Source organism: Artemia sp. Qi Xiang Cuo, chromosome 5 (genome assembly GCF_049724085.1).
Source record: "Artemia sp. Qi Xiang Cuo chromosome 5, ASM4972408v1, whole genome shotgun sequence".
In the NCBI taxonomy this organism is placed as follows: Eukaryota; Metazoa; Arthropoda; class Branchiopoda; order Anostraca; family Artemiidae; genus Artemia; species Artemia sp. Qi Xiang Cuo.
In genome coordinates this window covers 60,223,928-60,247,126 of record NC_142798.1, presented here as the reverse complement: position 1 = coordinate 60,247,126, position 23,199 = coordinate 60,223,928, and the positions used below count along the sequence as shown (strand labels likewise).

Genomic DNA, 23,199 nt, shown 5'->3' with positions numbered 1-23,199 from the left:
TATATATATATATATATATATATATATATATATATATATATATATATATATATATATATATATATATATATATATATATATAAAATATATATATATAATATGTATGTATATATATATATTATATATATATATGTATGTATATATAATATATATATATATATATATATATATATATATATATATATATATATATATATATATATATATATATATATATATATATATATATATATATATATATATATATATATTATATATATATATCGGCACGTACAAACAACTCCTCTCATTTGATCTGCCATCCACAGTTCAGTGTATATTACCCGCGTATTTTCGCACAAACTTTCTCAAAATGCCTTTGTTACCAACTCAAGACTTCGAAACCTACTTTTAATTCCTAAAAACTTTGCATTGCACTACTATACAATGTTATTATGGCACTACTAGTGCAATAATAACATTGCACTACTAATTACCGATTTTTATAGCCTATTTGTATTGGAATGAATTAATTTAAAATTAGATTCTTTAAAATTTAGTGTTACAATGTTGAAGCCAATTTTCGCTTTCAAGAGAAATCTGACTTGTCTACCCGTAAAAAAAAATCGAATGTCGCTTACGTTTATAGTTGTTTAAATGTTCTCCGGGGCCCTTGCATTTCGGTCCAGGTTTGTATAATGGTTGAGATAAGGAGTGATCATACTGTAATATATTTATATACAGTGATCCAGAATATAAATTCCGTATCTGCAACATCTCGGGAACTGAAATTGGTCATTGAAATGGAAATTGAGTGTTAGCGCTGTTTTTTTTTTTTTTTTTTCTTTTTTTAAGTAAATCCTAATATTTTCTGGATGATTCTAATAATAGCTAATCTTTTCTGATAATTTGCCTATTTTTGTCAATTGCAGCAAAATAAGTTCTTACGCACGCTCTCAAGTTCTTTACTTGAAAGATAAGAGTAAAGTTGAAATTCAGATTACCTGACATGCATCTTTTCCGCCATCCTCAAGCCCAGCACAAATCATTGTAGGATCAACATCATAAAATATTGTGTAATAAGAATCGATGCAGTCTTGATCGTCCCACGCTGGCACTTCAACTTTTTGCAGTTTATTACTCAGAGGCCCCCCTTCCTAAAAGAGTAAAAAGTAAACGCAAGGTTTATGCTCAATGTATTAGGGAGCCAAATGTTGGCTTTTACTGTGGAAAGTACCTTATTTATCACTCTGCTGATATGAAACAGAAACTAAATTTTAAAAAACAAGAATTTGCAAATGAAAGTAAAGAGCAACATTTAAATGTAAAACATAACGGAAATTATGCTTTATATGAGTGAGACTGCCCCCTCCTCATCCCTTCACTCTTTGCACTAAAGTTTTATTGTGCTATGCTGAAAGAATTTATTAGTACATTTGTGCTTGGTCAGTCCTGTATAAAGTGATGGAGATTTATGTACATATTTAATTCCATTTATCTAGGAAGCCTTTCCTAGGAATGTTACAAACATAGGCCTAAAACACTTTCTGGGCGCTTAGCTTAACACCTCTTCCCATTGGGTGTCACCTTAATAAATAATGTGAAAATTTGGCGTACTCTAAAGTAGTCAGCTTTATTGGATAAACTGAATATAATAACAGCTCATATTTATGGACTGTATTTTATGCTTAGGAACAAACGGTATACTGCACGCCTGTATTGCCTCTGAGACTAGGAGTTTAAATAAATAGCATTTCAATGGTTCCCATAATTTTGGCTTGATAACAGTTTGACGCTGTTAGCAGCAAAATTACTTTTTTCCGAGCCAAAATGCTAGAACGTGGCATTTTCTAAGGGCCTGATCCCCTTTGTTACTCAAACAGGCCGCAAGATCTTTAAATACTCATCTGAATGAGCCCTCTTCTAATAATCTGGGACTACGGAGTATGGATGGCCACATACTTGGCTATTCTTTTCTGGAAAAAGTAAAAATTTCATGTTTTGGTGATAGCTGCTTTTGGGTTCTCATGCATGTTCGATTTCATTGCATAATTTCTATCAAGACTACAAGCAATTGAGGGGGGGGGGGTCCTATTGCGAAAGCTAGTCATACTTTCATGTGATAATAGCTTTTGGTGATCAAATTTAAAATTAATACATTTTGTATGATTTCGATCATAGTAAGCACAATAGCGCTGCCTAAGTAAAGATTGATGTTGGCACAATGAATTATTTATTATTATTATTATTCTTTTTTTATTTTAGACCAGGGCGCTTCGTATCGAAGGAGTTGTCGTAAAAACTTCGAAAAGGGCTCATCTGATTAGAAATTGGAATGGCTTGTGCCCTTTTTAATAACCTACAGCGATTGGAAGGCAACTAACACCCCTTCAACACCCACCAGTTCCCCAAAAACATCAAAAAAAAATTTTGAGATAGCCATTTTGTTCAACGTAGTTGATTCCCATATAGAAATTATATTTTTGAGGAGGAAACACCCCCAACAACCCTCAGGGAAAGGGTTGTAAGTTATGCCTATAAGGTTTGTATAGAAAGGGTTGTTGTTAAAACTTCAAAAACTGCTCATTCGATTGTAAATTGAAATGGCTAGTGCCCTTTTAATAGTCAAAAGTGATTGGAGAGAAATTAACCTCTCTCGCACGCCCACCATTTCCCCAAACACATCCAATCAAAAATTTGAGCTTGCAATTTAGTTGAATATAGTTGAAAGTTCTGGAAATTATGTCTTTGAGGTTGACACACCCCCACCCCCACCCCGCAGGGTAAGGGTTGTAAGTTATACTCCTGGGGGCATACACGGTTTTTATATATAACGTTGTCGTAAAAACTTCAAAAAAAAACTCATTCAATTAGAAATTGAAAGGGCTAGTGCCCCCTTTAATAGTTGAAAGTAATTGTAGGGCAACTAACCCCCCTCTGACACCAACCATTTCCTCAGACATATCCTATGAAAATTTTGAGATAGCCATTTTGTTCAACGTAGTTGAAAGTTCTGGAAATTAGGTCTGTAAGGATGACCCCCCCCCCCACACACACACACACACACACAAACACAGCCCTCAGGGTAAGGGCTGTAAGTTATGCCCAGGGGGCAAATAAGGTTCTTATAGAAAGAGCTGTCGTAGAAACTTCAAAAAGGGCTCACTCAATTGGAAATTTTACTGGATAGGGCCCTTTTTAAAATTCAAAAGTGATTGCAGGGCAACTAACCCCCTCTCACGCCCCTTATTCCTCAAACACATACAATAAAAATTTTGAGATATCCATTTTGTTCAACGTAGATAAAAATTTCTGTAAATTAGGTCTTTGAGGATGATAACCCCCTCAGAGCCCTCAGGGCAAGGTTTGTAGGTTATTTTCTCGGGGTATATAAGGTTTTTATAGAAAGTGTTGTTGTAGAAACTTAAAAAAAAACTCATTTGATTGGTAATTGAAGGGGCTAGTGCCCTTTTTAATAGTCGAAAGTGGGTGGAGAGCAACTAACCCCCCTCTCATGACCATCATTTCCCCAAACACATCCAAATAAAATTTTGAGATGGACATTTTCTCTACTGTACTTGAAAGTTCTGGAAATCAAGTCTTTGAGAATGACAAACCCCCCAAACCCCTCAGGGCTAGGGTTGTAAGTTATGCCCTGGGGGCATATAAGGTTTTTTATAGAAAGCGCTTTCGTAGAAACTTCAAAACGGGCTCATCTGATTGGAAAAGAAAGGTCTAGTACCCTTTTTAATAGTCGAAAGTGATTGGAAAGCGACTAACCCCCGTCTCTCACCCACCATTTTCCCAAACACATCCAATCAAAATTTTGAGATAGCCATTTTGTTCAACGTAGTTGAAAATTCCTTAAATTAGGTCTTTGAGGATGAAAACCCCCCCCCCCCCAGAGCCTTCAAGAAAATGGTTGTAAGTTATGCCCTGGGGGCATGTAAGGTTTCTTATAGAAAATGTTGTCTTAGAAACTTCAAAAAAGGCTCATTCAATTAATCATTGAAAGGGCTAGAGCCCTTTTTAATAGGCTAGTCAAAAATGATTGGAGGGCAACTAACGCCCCTCTTACGCCCGCCATTTCCCCAAACACATCCAATCAAAATTTTGAGATTTTTTTTAACGTAGTCGTAAGTTCTGGATATTATGTATTTGAGAATTATTTATTTTATTATTTTTTTCCCCAGAGGCGCTTCATATGGAAGAGGTCGTCGTATAAACTTCAAAGGGGGCTCATTCGATTGGAAATATAGAGTTCTAGTTCCCCTTTTAAGGGTAAAAAGTGATTGGAAGGCAACTAACACCCCTTCCACGCCCACCATTTTCTCGAACATATCGAATCAAAATTTTGAAATAGCCATTTTGTTCTACGTAATTGAGTTCCAGATGGAAATTATGTTTTTGAGGAGGTTATGCCTTAGGGTCATTTATGGTTCTTATGGAAGCAGTACTCGTATAAAGTTCAGAGAGGGCTCATTTGATTGCAAATTGAAAGTTCTAGTTGACTTTTAAGCGTCAAAAGATATCGGAAGGTAACCAGCCCCTCCAAATTCTTTTTTCGCAAAGGCATCCAATAAAATTTTAAGCTGGCTTTTTTTAATAAAAATAGTTCATAGATCATATAACAAAAACTTCGGTGTCAACACAACCCCCAGGTCCCGAGGGCAGGCGTTGTAAGTTATGCCCTTTAGGAATATATGGTTCTTATGGAAGGGATGCTTATAAAAGCTCCAGAGATGGCTCATTTGATTAGAAATTGAAAGTTCTAGTTCAGTTTTTCAGAGTCAACAGAGACTCGAGGGCAACTAGACCCCCTCCCAAGCCCCTTTTTCCCCAAATGCATCCGATAAAAACTTTTAAAAATCAGATAATAAAAACTGTTTATAAGTCTGATAACAAAAACTCAGGTGTCAACACAACCCCCCAGGGCCCGGGGGCAAGCGTTGTAAGTTATACCCTGGAGCATATGTGGTTTTTATGAAAGAGATGCTCCTATAAACTTCAGAGAGGGCTCATTTGATTGGAAATTGAAAGTTCAAGTTCACTTTTTAATAGTCAAAAGAGATCCAAGGGCAACTAGACCCATCCCCCCACGCCTTCTTTTTCCAAACCAATCTGATGAAAATTTTGAGTTAGATATTTTGTTAAAAATAGTTCAAAGGGTCGGATGAGAAAAACTCCAGTGTCAATACGAGCCCCCAGGGTCCGGGGGTAAGCATTGTAAGCGTTGTCCTGGGGACGTATATGGTTCTTATGAAAGGGATGCTCGTATAAACTTCGGAGAGGGCTCATTTGATGGGAGATTGAAAGTTTGAGCTCACTTTTTGATAGTCAAAAGAGATCCAAGGCGTAGCCTCTCTCCCACCCAAGCCTTCTTTTTCCAAACCCATCTGATGAAAATTTTGAGATAGAAATTTTGTTAAAAATAGTTCAAAGGTCAGCTAATAAAAACTCCGGTGGCAATACAAACCCCTATGCCCAGGGGAAGGCGTTCAAAGTTATCCTCTAAGGCCATGTATTGTTCTTACGAAAGAGATGCTCGTATAAACTTCATAGAGGGCTCATTTGATTGGAAATTGAAAGTTTTAATTCACTTTTTAAGAGTCAAAAGAGATCTAAGGGCTACTAGCCCTCCTCCCCCGCACCTTCTTTTTCCAAACCCATCTGATGAAAATTTTGAGATAGACATTTTGTTAAAAAATAGTCCAAAGGTCGGATAAGGAAAACTCCGGTGTCAATAAAAACCCCCAGGGCCCACGGGAAGGCGTTCTAAGTTATTCCCTAAAGGCATGTATGGTTCTTATGAAAGGGATGCTCGTATAAACTTCATAGAGGAACCATTTGATTGGAAATTGAAAGTTAAAGTTTATTTTTAAGAGTCAAGAGAGTTAAGGGCAACTAGCTCCCCCCCCCCCACGCACCCTTATTTCCCCAAACCCATTCGCTCCAAATTTTGAGATAGTCAGTTTTCTGAAAATTGTTCAAAAATTAGATAACAAAAACCCCGGTATCAACACAACCACCAGATCCTGGGGGATAGGCGCTGTAAGTGTTGTCCTGGGGGCGTATATGGTTCTTATGAAAGGGATGCTAGAATAAACTTCACAGAGGGCTCATTCGAATGGAAATTGAAAGTTCTAGTTCACTGTTTAAGAGTCAAAAGATATCTGAGGGCAACTAGCCCTCCCCCCAGACACCCTTTTTTCTCCAAGTCCATCCGATAAAATCTTTAAAACGCCAATTTCATTAAAAATAGCGGAAAGGTCAGATAAGAAAAACTCCTGTGTCGACACAACCCCCCAGGGGCCTGGAGGCAGGCGTTATGAGTAATGCTCTGAGGGCATATATAGTTCTTATGGAAGGGATGCTCGTATAAACTTTGAAAAGGGCTCATTTGATTGGAAATTGAAAGTTCTTGTTTTCTTTTTAAGAGTCAAAAGAGATCGAATGGCCACTAACCCCCCCCCCCCCACCTCCGTACCCTAAATGCATCAGATAAAAATTTTGAGATAGACCTTTTGTTAAAAATAGTTAAAAGTTCAAATAAAAAAAAAAACTCCGGTGTCGTTACAGCCCCCCAGGGCCCAGGGTTATGCGTTGTAAGTTAAGCCCTGGGGACATATATGGTTGTTATGGAAGGGATGCTCGAATAAACCTCATAGAGGGTTCATTTGATTGGAAATTGAAAGTCTTAATTCACTTTTTAAGAGTCAAAAGTTATCGGAGGTCAGTTAGCCTACCACCACACTCCAGTTTTATCCCAGAGGCACTTCTTATAGAAGGGGTCGTCGTATAAACTTCAAAGGGGGCTCATTCGATTGAAAATCAAGAGCTCTAGTGCCCCTTTCAAGAGTTAAAAGTAATCGGCGGGAAACTAGCCCCCCCTCAAGCCCTTTTCCCCCAAATACATCTGATAAAAAATTTGAGGTAGCCATTTTGTTAAAAATAGTTCAATGATCATATAACAAAAACTCATGTATGCATAAAAAAAGAATCGTTAAAAATAGTTCAAAAGTCAGAAAAGAAAAATCCCTTTAACGACGCATACCCCCAGGGCCCGGGGCAGGCGTTGTAAGTATTGCTCTGGGGGCATATTTGGTTCTTATGGAAGGTATGCTGGTATAAACTTTGGAGAGGGCTCATTTGATTGGGAATTGAGAGTTTTAATTAACTTTTAAGTAGTCAAAAGATATCGGAGGGCAACTAGTCCCCCCCCTCTCCCTGCCATTTTTTCCTCAAACCCATCCGATAAGATCTTTGAGAGAACCACTTCTTTCAAAATGGTTCAAATTTCATAGAACGAAATCTCCGGGGTCGACACAATCTTTTTGGGCCCGGGGTAGGTGTCGTAAGTTTTTCCTTGGGGACATATACAGCCGTTATGGAAGGGATGCTCGTATAAACTTCAGAGAGGGCTCATTTGATTGGAAATTGAAAGTTCTAGTTCAGTTTTTAAGAGTCAAAAGAGATCAGAGGGCAACTATCCCCCTACGCCCCTTTTCCCCCAAATGCATCCGATAAAAATTTTGAGATAGCTATTTTGTTAAAAATAGTTCAAAGGTCAGATAATAAACTCCGGTGTCGACACAACCACCCAGGGCCCGAGGGCAGGTGTTGCAAGTTATTCCCTGGGGGCATATATGGTTCTTATGGAAGGGATACTCGTATAAACTTCAGAGGGCCGATTCGAATGGAAATTGAAAGTTCTAGTTCAATTTTTATGAGTCGAAAGAGATAGGAGGGCCCCTAGCCCTAACGCCCTTTTTCCTTAAACCCATCCAATACAAATTTGGAGATAGGTATTTTCTTAAAATAGTTCAAAGCTCAGATAACAGAAAATTCGGTGTCGACACAACCCTCCAGGTCCCGGGGGGGCAGGCATTGTAAGCTATGACTTTGGGCCGTATATGGTTCTTATGAAAGGGGTGCTCGTATAAACTTCAGAGAGGGCTCATTTGAATGGAAATTAAAAGTTTTAGTTCATTTTCTCAGAGCAAACAAATATCGGAGGGCAACTAACCCCTCCCGCCCTCCACACCTTTGGGTTTTATCGGATAGATAAACCATTCCGAAAACAATTTGAGCTGACTGTTTTGTTAAAAATAGTTCAAACATCAGATATTAAAACTCCGGGGTTGAAAAAAAACCCGGGCCTAAGGACAGGCGTTGTAAGTTATATCTCGATACCTTCATGGTTCTTATCGAAGGGAGGCTCGTATAAAATTCAAAGAGGGCTCGTTTGGTTGAAAATAGAAAGTTTTAGTTCACTTTTAAAGAGTCAAAAGAGACCGAAGGGCAATTGGCCTCTCCCCTCCCCCACGCTTGTTGCCCCAAACCAATCTAAAACAAATTTTGAGAAAGCCATTGTTCAAACACCAGATAATAAAAACTCCGAGGTGGACACAAACCCATTTTTTCACTTTGATATTATTACTTTGATACCAGTTTTGATACCTCGATGAACATTTGATTTTTTTTTTTTAAGTTTGATTTTGAAATAAGTCATTTTTAAAAACTTGAAACTTTTTCAATAAAAAACCAACAAAAATTAATTTAAAAAAAAAATTCCGAAAAATAAGTTTTTCAAAGAAAAGTGAAGGTCATTTTAAACTTAAGTTCAGCAGATACAAATACCTATTAAAATTCGAACTCAAAACGATCAGAAATTACTATTAAAGAATAAATGCAACCCAAAACGAACAGAAACTAAATAAACAATCATAGCAAATAACATACAGCAAGTAATGATATAAATGAATAAATAGATCTTAAAGCAAGTAATGTTTAGATTGAATATGAAAATCAAGCTTAAAACAAAACAAAAAATTACTATTGAAGTATAAATGAAACTTAAATCGAACAGAAATTAAATAGACAATCAATGCAAGCAAACATACAATAGATATTAACGTAAATGAATAAATAAATCTTAAAACTAGTGAAACTTAAACTGAATGTGCAAATCAAGCTTGAAACGAACAAAAATCACTACAAACAAGAGTTTGGGTATCGTCTCCTTCTCTCACTGTAAAAGTCTATAACCTACTGCGTCATTGGCACTTTACTGAAAACTGCATGCGTCTTCAACAGTTTTGGAAAGTATAAACGACATCAAATTGAATGTTTGATGCTTAATGGTATTAAATGTTGAAATATCCATCAGTCCAAGAATTTAGTTCACAGTATTTGTATTTTTTTTTCAATGCTGTAAGAGCTGGAAAAAAATATTTGTAATATAATTCGTTTCCAGTTAAGCACCAATGACGTAGTAGGCTTTGGGTTTTTATTTACAGTTAAGGAAGAGGGCAGTATCCAAACTCTTGTTTGTAATGAAACTATATTCGTCTTGAACAACTATAGAAAGAGCTAATAAATTAAACTGAATATTTGATGTGTAATGATATTAATTGCTGAAAGTTCATCAGTTCAAAATTTTACTATAATTTTAATGTTTATTTTCAATATTAAGTAAAAAAAAAATATTTATCATAAAATTGGTTAAAATGGCCTTTAATTTTCTTTGAAAAACTTGTTTTTCGGAAAGTTCTTTTAATTAATACTATAAAAATATCAAGCCTTCCAATTACTCTCGACTATTAAAAAGAACACTAGGCCTTTCGATTTCCAATCGAATGAGCCCTTTTTGAGTTTCTACGACAACGCATTCTAAAAACACCTTATATGCCCCCAGGGCATAAATTACAACCCTTACTCTAAGGGCTGTGAGGAGGGTTGCCATCCTCAAAGACCTAATTTCCAGAACTTTCAACTACATTAAACAAAATGGCTATCTCAAAATTTCGATTGGATGTTTTTGGGTAAACGGTGGGCCTGAGAGGGGTGGTAGTTGCTCTCCAATAACTTTCAACTATTAAAAAAGGCATTAGCCCTTTCAATTTCCAATCAAGTGAGCCCTTTTGAAGTTTCTACGACAACGCTTTCAATAAAAACCTCATATACCCCCCGGGCATAAATTACAACCCTTGGCCTGGGGGCTGGGGGGGGGGTTGTCATCCCCAGGGACCTAATTTCCAGAACTTTCTACTACGTTGAAAAAAATGGCTGTCTGAAAATTTTGATTGGATGTGTTTGGGGGAATGGTGGGCATGAGAGGGGGGTTAGTTACCAATCAATCACTTTCGACTATTAAAAGGGCCACTGGTCCTTTCAATTTTCAATTGAATGGGCCCTTTTTGAAGTTTCTACAACATCGCTTTCTATAAAAACCGTATATGTCCCCAGGGTCTAACTTACAACCTTTGCCCTGAGGGCTGTGGGGGGGGGGGGGGGTTATTATCATCCTTAAAGACCTAATTTCTAAAACATTCAACTACGTTAAATAAAATGGCTATCTAAAAATTTTGATTTTATGTATTTGGGGAAAAGGTGGGCGTGAGAGTTGCCCTCAAATAACTTTCGACTATTTAAAAAGGCACTAGTCTTTTCAATTTCCAATCTAATGATCTCTTTATCAAGTTTCTACGAGATAGCTTTCAATAAATCCCTTATATGCACCCTGGGCATAATTTATAACCCTTGCCCTGAAGACTGTAGGAAGAGTGTCCTGCTCAAAGGTATAACTTCCAGAACTTTCAACTGCGTCGAACAAAATAGCAATCTCAAAATTTTACTGAATGTGTTTGGGAAAAGGGTGGGAGTGGAAGGGTTGTTAGTTGCCCTCCAATCGCTTTTGACTGTTAAAAGGGGTACTAGGCATTGCAATTTACAATTGAAGGAGCTCTTTTTGAAGTTTCTACAACAACGCGTTCTATTAAAACTTTATATGCCCCCAGGGCATAACGTACAACCTTTGCTCTGAGTGCTGTGAGGGGTTGTCATCCTCAAAGACCGAATTTCCAGAACTTTCATCTCAAAATTTTGATTGGATTTGTTTGGGGAAAAGGTGGGCTTGAGAGGGAGGCTAGTTCCCCACCAATCACTTTTGACTATTAAAAAGGGCACTAGCCCTTTGAATTTCCAATCGAATGAGCCTCTTTTGAAGATTCTACGACAACGCTTTCTATAAAAACCTTATATGTCCCCAGGGCATAACTTACAACCCTTGCCCTGAGGGCTGTGGGGGAGTGTCCTCCTCAAAAACATGATTTCTATCTGGAAATCAACTGCGCTGAATAATATGGCTATCTCAAAATTTTGATTGGATGTGTTTCGGGAAACTGTGGGCGTGGATGAGGTGTTAGTTGCCTTTCAATCATTTTCGACTATTAAAAAGGGCATAAGCCACTCCAATTTCCAATTGAACGACAACTTCTTCGATACGAAGTGCCCTGGTCTAAAGGAAAAAATAATAAATGATACATTGTGCCAACATCGTTCTTATATGTCCCCGGGGCATAACTTAAAACCCTTGCCCTGAGGGTTGTGGGGGAGTGACCTCCTCAAAAACATAATTTCTATCTGGAATCAGCTACGCTGAACAAATTGGCTATCTCAAAATTTTGATTGGAAGGGTTTGGGGAAATGGTGGAAGTGGAAGGGGTGTTAGTTGCCTTCCAGTCACTTTCGACTATTAAAAAGGGCACAATTCACTCCAATTTCCAATCAAATTAACCTTTTTCGAAGTTTCTACGACAGCTCTTTTGATACGAAGTGTCCTGGGCTAAAGAAAAAAATAAATAATACATTGTGCCAACATCGTTCTTTACTTAGGCAGCGCGATTGCGCTGCGTATGATGAGTCTTCTGTTCTCATCCTGTACTGATGCTGCGTTAAGTCTTCTCTCTGCTCCTTTCACTTGCTTAAGAAGCTGGTATAGCTTTCGGGTGTCAGATCTCGAAGCGGCACCTTCCATTTCGTTTGCAATATCGTCCCAAAAGGGCTGTTTATTCTTCCGGGCTGATCGGTGGCATTCTCTTCGTACCTTCTTAAATTCCTTGGAATTTGGGCAACCCATTGCTTGCTCTTTGTCTGCCAGCTTCTACGTTTTGTCCCATATACACCTCTTACAGCTCTGCCATTCGTCTTCGACGCCTGTTGACTACTCCACCTCGAGTGTGGAGAAGCGATTATACTGTTGGATTCTAAAATCTTCCTTTATACGTGAGTCCTTTAGCTTGGATATGTTCTAGGCGTAGGGGTGGCTCTGTTTTCCGTCTTTCAGACAGGCGACCGCTCATCGAGAGCCTTAAGAATGATCAGACCCATTCTTAGTACCAGTATCTGTCCCTCTATCAACTCTGCAATTTGAGAGGGTGGATTTCAGATGTTTGGATTGGAGGATATAGTCAAGTTGTGTGCTTACACTTCCGTCTTTGGACTTTCATATAATCAGATGTAGGTTTGTACCTAAGCCAAGTGTTCACTACTGTTAGATTGTTGAGCATTACCAAATGTATCACCTGAGTACCTCGGTGGCATCTATCTTGCTCTAAAGCCAAAGGGGCCAACTTCAGTCTCTTCAGTGGTCATTCTTATGCCTATTCTCGCGTTGAAATTCCCAGGAATGAGCAGGAGATACCTCATTGAAACTTTCCGTAGAGCTGTGTTTAGGGAGTTGTAAAAGGTATCGGCATGGGAATCAGAGACATCGCGAGTAACAGATATATTAAACAAGCGGCTTTTGTAATGGGCTCTAGCTATCCTAGCAGAAAGGGTCCCCATTAGAGCAAGGCAGACTCCGCTTCTTGGCTGATGAGGAGGCCCACTCTGCTGAGTCCAGAGCCATCCATGGAGCCTGAGTTGAGAAAGTGAAATCGATTTTTAGTATCTGGAGTTCTTATCTCTTGAGATTCAGCAACGCTGTTAATACTTGTCTCAGTAAAAAAAAAAAAAAATGCCAAGTCCATAAAGTAAACTTTCGCCAGCAATAAATAACTGGGATTTCGAACACTTCATAGAGCATAAATTCCAGCACCCAACGCAGAGGGTTTGTCGTTTTTTCAGGATGGAGTTGGCTCACTTACTTTTTGCAGGGGGGCACCGATTCCCCCGGCGCATCACCTGCCGGGGATGCCTTAGTACATATCGCCGAGATGGTCTTGGTTTGGTAGCTTTTCGAAGGAGGCACCACATCCTCCGACGCTTGGAATGCCGTAGTATGGGTGGTCTCTTTTTCATGGACTTCTTCATGGGATGTTTCTTGGTTTACGTTTGACCCACAGTTCCCCAAGTATTGGGCACCCTGCAAGACTGTTCGCAGACACGGATCAGATTAGGCGATCACGCGAGAGGTCCACCCCTACGCTATTTTGAGGCCGCGCAAGCAGGATTTCCCTTTGGAGGATAGGGGTGGATGCAGGAACCTATGGCGGTGCAGGGATTCATAACCATCCCAGGTCACCCAAATTGCCCCGCCATTTATACCCAACCTAACCTCCTAGGCTTATTAGTAGTAATTAGGGCATACTAATCAGTAGGGGACACTAGTCTCCTACTAATCAATAGGAGGCACTATGTGTATACTACTGCCAATACTACTGTGATTGCTGGAACTAATGAGGCTAAGGGTACTAAGGTAAAATTATTAGGGAACGCTTAGGGCGAATTTTGATTAAACAAGAAAACTATATGCATACAGGTTTTCAAAAAAAAAAACATAATCAATATCATAGGCAGCACAGAGTTATCATAGAAACTTTTATAGGAGCTCATTCGATTACAAATTACAGGTTTCAGTGCCCATTTTAATACCCAAAAGTAATTGGAGGGAAATCAGCCCCCCTCTCAAGTCAACAATTTTCCAAACACATTCAATCAAAATCTTGGGATAACCAGTTTGTTTAGCATAGTTGAATGGTCCAGTAAGTATGCCTCTGGGGAAGTTGGGGAAGTCAACCCCCCTCAGCCCTCAGGGTAATGATTTCGGGAATTATATTAAGTTTTATTTTTCAGAAAAACTTGAGGAGGTGTAATAGTAAATTAAACAATACTACTGTGTGTGTCCAGATTTTCAAAAGGGTGTGTGCTAAATTGTTGAAAATTCTCTCCAACATGTAAATACAAAGCCAAATTATGGTTTTTTATAGAAAAAACGGAAAAGATTAAAGACATTCTTTCCTTTTTCACTGAAAAAGACTGTCAATGAAAAAAGTTGTCAGTGTTTTAATTTGAAAACTTTTTCCAAAAAATAAGTACATCAAATAACAGTAAAGAACTACATTTAAAAAAAATAGCAGAAAGAAGGTCAAATAAATTTCGAAGTGTAAAACTACCACAAATCATTATTAATAAATAAATAAAACCCAAAACTAACAGAAATTACAATAATAACACAATTAATGTCAAAACAAGCAGACACTAAGATCAGTTGGACTGACGCCCCCTCCCCCCATGCCTTCTACAGACCAGAACATAATTTGCACTCTTTTATTCATTGTAATTTTGGTTTGTTTTAGGTTTCATTTAGCTGTTGATGGCTATTTGTGGTAGTTTTACGCTTGAAAAATTTCAAATAGTTCATTTGAAATTTCTCAATAGTTCATCTGAAATTTCTCAATAGATCTTTGAACTATTGAGAAATAGTTAATCAAAACTCCGGGGTCGACAGTACCCCCCAGGGCCCAGAGGCAGGCGTTGTATGTAATGTTCTGGGGGCATATATAGTTCTTATGGAAGTGATGGTCGTACAAAATTCGGAGAGGGCTCATATGATTGGAAATTTAAAGTTTGCTTTCACTTTTTAAGAGTCAAAAGAGATCGGAGGGCAACTAGCCTGCCCTCGCCACGCCCTATTTTCCTCAAACCCATCCGATAAGAAGTTTGAGAGAGCTATTTTTCACAGTGGTTCAAAGATCATATAACAAAAACTCTGGGGTTGACAAAATCCTTCAGGGCCTGAAGTAGGCGTTGTAAGTTATGCCTTGGGGGCATCTATAGCTGTTATGGAAGGGATGCTCGAATAAACCTTAGAGATGGTTCATTTGATTGGAAAATGAAAGTTTTAGTTAAGCTTTTAAGAGTCAAACCAGATCAGAGGGCAACTATCCCGCCACGCCTTTTTCCCCCAAATGCACCCGATAAAAATTTTGAGATAGTTATTTTGTTAAAGATAGTTAAAGTTTCAGATAAAAAAATCTGGTGTCTACACAGCCCCCCTGGGCCTACAGAAAGGCGTTGCAAGCTATACCTTGGGGGCCTATACAGTCCTTTTGGAAGGGATGCTCGTATAAACTTCATAGAGGGCTGATTTGAATGGAGATTGAAAGTTCTAGTTATATTTTTGAGAGTCAAAAGATATCGGAAGGCCCCTAGCCACCCTCCCCCCTACACCCTTTTCCCCCTAAACCTATCCGATACAAATTGGGAGATAGCGATTTTTTAAAAATAGTTCAAAGGTCAGATAACAGAAACTCCGGTGTATACACAACCACCCAGGGCCCGGGGGCCAGGCATTGTAAGCTATGTTCTGGGACCGTATATGGTTCTTATGAAAGGGATACTCGTATAAACTTCAGAGAGGGCTCATTTTAATGGAAATTAAAAGTTTTAGCTCATCTTCCCAGAGTAAACAAAGATCGGAGGGCAACTAGCCCATCCCGCCCTCCACGCTTTTGGGTTTTATCGGATGGATAAACCCATCCGATAACAATTTAAGGTGACCGTTTTGTTAAAAACAGTTCAATTAAAATTCCGGGATTGACAAAACCCCCCAGGGTCCAAGGACAGGCGTTGTAAGCTATACTCTTGGGATATATATGGTTCTTATAGAAGGGATGCTCGCATAAAATTCAAAGAAGGCTCATTTGATTGAAAATAGAAAGTTCTAATTCACTTTTAAAGAGTCAAAAGAGACCGAAGGGCAATTAGTCTCCCTCCCCAGGCCTTTTTTCTCAAACCTATCTAAAACAAATTTTGAGATGGCCATTTCGTTAAAAATAGTTCAAACATCAGATAATAAAAACTCCGAGGTGACACAAGCCCATTTTTTCACTTTGATATTGTTACTTTGATACCAGTTTTGATACTTTGATGAACATTTGATTTTTTTTTTAAGCTTGATTTTGAAATAAGAAATTTTTAAAAACTTGAAAATTTTTGCAATCAAAAACGAACAAAAATTAATTTAAAAAAAAAATCCGAAAAATAAGTTTTTCAAAGAAAAGTAAAGGCCATTTTAAACTTAAGTTCAGCAGATAAAAATACCTATTAAAATTCAAACTCAAAACGACCAGAAATTACTATTGAAGAATAAATGAAACCCAAAACGAACAGAAAATAAATAAACAATCATAGCAAAGAACATAAAACAAGTAATCATATAAATGAATAAATAAAACTTAAAACGAGCAATGCTTAGATTGAATACAAAAATCAAGCTTAAAACGAAAAAAAAATTACTATTGAAGTATAAATGAAACTTAGAACGAACAGAAATTTAATCAAAAATCAATGCAAACAAACATTCAATTGATATTAATGTAAATGAGTAAATAAATCTTAAAACTAGTGAAACTTAAACTGAATATGCAAATCAAGCTTGAAACGAACAAAAATCACTACAAGCAAGAGCTTGGGTATCGCCTCCTTCTCTCACTGTAAAAGTCTATAACCTACTGCGTCATTCACTCTTTACTGAAAACAATATGCGGCTTGGACAGTCTTGGACAGTATAAACAACACCAACTTGAATATTTGGTGCTTAATGATATCAAATGTTGAAAGATCAATCAGTCCAAGAATTTATTTTACAGTAATTTTATTTTTATATTTCAGTGCTGGAAAAGAAAATATTTGTAATATAATTTGTTTGTAGTTAAACGCCAATCACGCAGCAGACTCTTAGTTTTTAGTTACACTTTAGGAAGGGGACAGTATCCAAGCTCTAGTTTTTAGTGAAACGAATTTGGTCTTGAACAACTATAGAAAGAACTAATAAAATAAACTGAACATTTGATGTGTAATGATATTAATTGCTGAAAGCTCATCAGTTAAAAATTTTACTATAATTTTAATGTTTATTTTCATTATTAAGCACAAAAGAAAATATTTGTCATAAAATTGGTTAAAATGGCCTTTACTTTTCTTTGAAAAGCTTTTTTTTCGAATTTTTTTTTAGTCAATATTATAAAACTGTCAACCTTCCAATCACTTTTGACTATTAAAAAGGGCACTAGGCCTTTCGATTTCCAATCGAATGAGCCCTTTTTCAGTTTCTACGACAACGTTTTCAACAAAAACTTTATATGACCCCAGGGCATAAATTACAACCCTTACCCTAAGGGCTGTGAGGAGGGCTGCCATCCAAAAAAACCTAATTTCCAGAACTTTCAACTACGTTAAACAAAAAGGCTATCTCAAAATTTTGATTGGATGTGTTTGGGGAAATGGTGGGCGTGAGAGGGGCGGTATTTGCTCTCCAATCCCTTTCAGCTATTAAAAAAGGCTCTAGCCCTTTCAATTTCCAATCAAATGTTCCCTTTTGAATTTTCTTCGACAACTCTTTCAATAAAAACCTTATATGCCCCCGGGGCACAACTTACAACCCTTGCCCTGAGGGCTGGGGGGTTGTCATACTCAAGGACCTAATCTCCAGAACTTTCTACTACGTTGAACAAAATGTATATCTGAAAATTTTGATTGGATGTGCTTGGGGGAATGGTGGGCATGCGAGGGGGGTTAGTTACCCTCAAATCACTTTCGACTATTAAAAAGAGCACTAGCCTTTTAAATTTCCAATCGATTGAGCCCATTTTGAAGTTTCTATGAAAAAGATTTCAATAAATTCCTCATATGCCCCCAGGGCATAACTTATAACCCTTGCCCTGAAGACTCTGGGGGGAGTGTCCAGCTCAAAGGTATAATTTAAAGAACTTTCAACTGCAAGGAACAAAATGGCTATCTCAAAACTGTGTGTTTGTTTGTTTGAATGGTGATCGTGGAAGGGGTGTTAGTTGCCTTCCAATCACTTTTGACTAATAAAAAGGGCACTAGTCATTTCAATTTCCAATCGAATGAGCCCTTTTTGAAGTTTCTACGACCACGCTTTCTATAAGAAACCTTATTTGCCCCCAGGCCATAACATAGAAGCCTTGCCCTGAGGACTGAGGGGGGTTGTCATCCTAAAACACCGAATTTCCAGAACTTTCATCTCAACATTTTGATTGGATGTGTTTGGGGAAAAGTTAGGCTTGAGAGGGGGGGATAGTTGCCCTCCAATCACTTTCGACTATTAAAAAGTGCACTAGCCGTTTGAATTTCCAATCGAATGAGCCTTTTTTGAAGTTTCTACGACAACACTTTCTATAAAAAACTTTATATGCCCCCAGGGCATAACTTACAGCCCTTGCCGTGAGGGCTGTGTGGGAGTATCCTCCACGAAATTATAATTTCTATCTGGAAATCAACTATGGTGCACAAAATGGCTATCTCAAAATTTTGATTGGATGTGTTTCGGGAAATAGGGGCGTGGAAGAGGTGTTAGTTGCCTTCCAATCACTTTATACTATTGAAAAGGTCAAAAGCGACTCCAATTTCCAATTGAATGAGCCCTTTTAAAAGTTTCTACGACAACTTTTTCAATACGAAGTGACCTGGTCTAAAGGAAAAAAAAAAAATAATAATACATTGTGCCAACATCGTTCTTATACGCCCCCAGGGCATAACTTAAATCCCTTGCTCTGAGTGTTGTGGGGGAGTGTCCTCCTCAAAAACATTATTTCTATCTAGAAATCAGCTACGCTGAACAAAATGGCTATCTCAAATTTTTATTCGATGGGTTTGGGGAAATGATGGACTTGGAAGTGGTGTTAGTTGCCTTCCAATCACTTTCGACTATTAAAAGGACACAAGCCACTCCAATTTCAAATCAAATCAGCCCTTTTCGGGCAAACTCTTTTGATACGAGGTGCCCTGGTCTAAAGAAAAAATAAATAAATAATACATTGTTCCAACATCGTTCTTTACTTAGGCAGAACGATTGCGCTGCCTATGATGAGTCTTCCGTTCTTATCCTGTACTGATGCTGTGTTAAGTTTTCTCTCTGCTCCTTTCACTTGCTTAAGAAGCTGGTATAGCTTTCGGGTATCAGATCTCGAAGCGACATCTCGAAGCGAATCGATCCATTTCGTTTGCAATATTGTCTCAAAAGTGCTGTTGTACCGTGCTGATCGGTGGCATCCTGTTTGTAACTTCTTAAATTCCTCGAAATTTGGGAATCCCATTGCTTGCTTTTTCTCTACCAGCTTCAATGTTTTGTTCCATATCCACCTCTTACAGCTCTGCCACTCGACTTCGATGCTTTATAACTACTCCACCTCGAGTATGGAGAAGCGATTATACAGTTGGATTCTAAAATCTTCCTTTACATCTGAGTCCTTGAGACTGGATATGTCTAGGCGTAGGGGTGGCTCTGTTTTCCGTCTTGCAGACAGGCCACAGGTCATCGAGAGCCTTAGGAGTGATCAGACCCGATTTTAGTCCCAGTATCTGCCCCTCCGTAGACTCGGCAATTTAAGAGGGTGGATTTCCGACGTTTGGATTGGAGGATATAGTCAAGTTGGGCACTTACTCTTCCGTCTCAGGAATTTCATATAATCAGATGCAGGTTTGTGCCTAAACCAAGTGTTCGCTATTGTTAGATGGTTGAGCATTGCGAAATGTATCAGCTGGGTACCTCGGTGACATCTATCTTGCTCCAAAGCCAAAGGGGCCAACTGCAGTCTCTTCAGTGGTCATTCTTGTGCCTATTTTCGCGTTTAAATCCCCAGCGATGAGAAGGAGATCTCTCATTGAAACTTTCCGTAGAGCTGTGTTTATGGTATTGTAGAAGAAATCAGCTTGGGAATCAGGACGTCGCGGGTAACAGATATATTGAATAAGCGGCTTTTGAAATGGGCTCTAGCTATCCTAGCAGAAAAGGGTCACCATTCGAGTAAGGCAGACTTTACTTCTTGGCTGATGAGGAGGCCCACTCTGCTGAGTCCAGAGCCATCCATGGAGCCTGAGTTGAGAAACTGAAATCGATCTTTAGTTCCGGGAGTTTGTATCTCTTGAGATTTAACAACGCCGTTGATACTTTTCTCAGTCAGAAAGAGAATGCCAAGTCCATAAAGCAAAGTTTCGCCAGCAATAAATGACTGGGTTTTCAAACACTTCATAGAGCATAGATTCCAGCACCCCGCAAAGAGGGTTTGTCGTTTTTTCAGAATGGCGTTGGCTCACTTACTTTTCGCAGGGGGGCACCGAATCCCCCGGCGCATCACCTGCCGGGGATGTCGTAGTATATATCGTTGAGATGGTCTCGGCTTGGTTACTTTTCGAAGGGTGGCGCCAAATCCTCCGACGCCTGGAATGCCACAGTTTGGGTGGTCTCTTTTTCATTGATTTCTTCATGGGATGTTAGTAGAGAGGCCTCAATTGATCCCATCCCTCACCCCTGCTGCCACCTACAACTTTTTTGCACGCCATATATGGGCATAGAACCACGTGGTTTATGGTTTTTGTCAGTGAGAATGAAAAAACAGGAATTTTGTGACAGTTATGGATGTTTTCATGGATGGTTATGTGTGCTGGTCGATTTATTTGATGTTTTTCATGGATATCTTATGGTTTTTGTCAGTGATAATTTGAAAAACAGGAATTTTGTCACATTTATGGATGTTTTCATGGATGGTTATGTGTGTTGGTCAATTTATTTGATGTTTTTAATGGATGTCAACAGTAATTTATGGATGATTTATGGTTTTTGTCAGTGAGAATTTGAATAACAGGAACTTTCTCACATTTATGTCTGTTTTCTTCGATGGTTATATGTGTTGGTCAATTTATTTGATGTTTTTCATGGATGTCAACAGCAGTTCATATCTGTTTTATGGCTTTTGTCAGTGAGAATGAAAAAACAGTATTTTTCTCACTTGAAAAACAGTAATTTTGTCACATTTATGTCTGTTTTCATGGATGGTTATGTGTGTTGGTCGATTTATTTGATGTTTTTCATGGATGGTTATGGATGATTTATGGTTTTTGTCAGTGAGAATTTGAATAACAGGAACTTTCTCACATTGATGTCTGTTTTCTTGGATGGTTATGTGTGTTGGTCGATTTATTTGATATTTTTCATGGATGTCAATAGCAATTTATGGTTTTTGTCAGTGAGAATGGAAAAACAGGAACTTTCTCACTTTAATGGATTATTGAGTCTAATGGGAGCAGGTCAATGACACTTCCTTCATTTTGTTGCTCTCAGCAAATGTTATGAGTTTCCAGAAATTTGGAACACCTGTGCTGTCGACCTCAATTCCCCTATCGTGAATCAATAATTCCCCTTAGAAACAACAAATTAATTCCCCTTTCTTGACAGATCAATCAACCAATGACATCATCTGTCAGACTTTAAAATTTTTCCCATAGAAAAGATTCTCCAGGAATAGATCCAAGTCATTAATGTCTTTGCCTCGGAAACAGTTCTACTGGTCGAACTCCAAAAGATATTAATAAACATTGCCATGGAAACAATTCTCCAAGAAACATCTTAGCGATGAATTGTTTTAGCGCGGGAATCAGGTTTCCAAATAATTTGAAATGCGTCAGCGCAGAGATGCCAAAACAAAAGGAACACGCTGAAATTACGTTTAGGGATTATTTGGGCGAAACTGTTTTAGACAGGCTATGGAATTATTTCGGCGAAACAGTTAGAGACATTTTAAAAGATGATTTTAGAAGAGAATTTAAGGGTGAAACTCTGTGGTCGTTATAATACACAAGTTGTATTTTAACAGTGTCGTGAGGTCCCCTACCCCAACCCCAAAGGGTTCCGATCCCCCTACCCCAACTCCAAAGGGTTCCAATCCCCCTAACCCAACCCCGAAGGAAGCCCCGGTACTCAAAGGTCCCCCAAGCTCCCAAAGGGCCCCAGGATCCCCAAACGCCCTCCCCGGGCCCCCAAAAGCCCTCCCCCCCGGGCCTCAAAGGTCCCCCAGGCTCCCAAAGGGCCCCCGGACCCCCAAAGGCCCTCCCCGGGCCCCCAGGCCCTCACCAGGTCCCAAAAGGACCACCCGGCCCTAAAGGCCCCCCCAGACCCCCAAAGGACCCCCAGGCCCCCTCCCCCCTTGGCCCCCAAAGGGTCCCCCCTACCTCTCCCTCCCTCTCCTCCCCCTCCTCACCTTCCCCTCCCCCAGCCCTCCCCCTCCCCTCCTTCCCTTCCCCCTCCTCCCCCTCCCCTTCTCCCCTCCCCCTCCCCCTCCCCTTCCCTCCCCCATTTTTTAATATTTTATGATACTGACTAAGTTTTAGTTAAGAGTTTCGAGTTTTGGCTTAGAGTATTAGCTTAAAGTTTTTTGTTAGAGTTCTAGTTTAGTTTCATTTTAGTTAAGAGTTTGATGTTTTACATTAGAATTTAAGTTAGAGTTGTAGTTTAGTTTAGTTTTAGTTAAGAGTTCGGTGTTTTAACTTATAGTCTTAGCTTAGAGTTTTAGTTTAGTTTAGTTTTACTTAAGAGTTTAGAGTTTTAGCTTAGAGTCTCAGCTTAGAGTTTTTGTTAGAGTTCTAGTTTATTTTAGTTTTAGTAGAGTTTAGTGTTTTTAGCTTACAGGCTTAGCTTAGAGTTTATGTTGAAGTTCTAGTATAGTTTAGTTTTAGTTTAGAGTTTTAGCTTAGAGTCTTAGCTTAGAGTTATTGTTAGAGTTGAAGTTTAGTTTAGTTTTAGTTAAGAGTTTAGAGTTTTTTTTTTGTTAGAGTTCTAGTTTAGTTTAATTTTAGTTAAGAGTTTGATTTTTTACCTTTGAGTTTCAGTTGGAGTTCTAGTTTAGTTTAGTTTTAGTTAAGAGTTTAGAGTTTACCATAGAGTCTTAGCTTAGAGTTTAAGTGAGAGTTATAGTTTAGTTTAGTTTTAGTTAAAGTTCTGAATTTATAGTTTTAGCTTAGAGTCCTAGCTTAAAGCTTTAGTTTGGTTAAGTTTTAGTTAAGAGTTTAGAGTTTTTAGCTTAGAGTTTTTGTTGAAATTCTAGTTTAGTTTAGTTTTAGTTAAGAGTTTAGAGTTTTAGCTTAGAGTCTTAGCTTAGAGTTTTTGTTATAGTTCTAGTTTAGTTTAGTTTTAGTTAAGAGTTTAGAGTTTTTAGCTTAGAGTCTTAGCTTAAAGTTTTAGTTTGGTTAAGTTTTAGTTAAAAGTTTAGAGTTTTTTTTTTGCTTAGAGTTTTTGTTTTATTTATATTTTAGTTTAGTTTTATTTAAGAGTTTTTAGTTTTAGATTAGAGTATTAGCTTATAGTTTTTGTCAGAGTTCTAGTTTAGTTTAGTTTTAGTTAAGAGTTTAGAGTTTTTA

At 38.3% G+C, this 23,199-nt stretch overlaps 1 protein-coding gene across 1 annotated transcript in view; it reads right to left on the bottom strand.

Annotated features, from left to right (window-relative positions):
• Window positions 1-974: 974 nt before the first annotated feature.
• Window positions 975-23,199, bottom strand: part of LOC148952336 (trypsin-1-like) — a 177,350-nt gene continuing 155,125 nt past the window's right edge. The window contains exon 5 of the mRNA XM_089088633.1: window positions 975-1,136. Coding sequence (XP_088944759.1) covers window positions 975-1,136 — 162 coding nt within the window. The remainder of the gene's footprint in view (window positions 1,137-23,199) is intronic.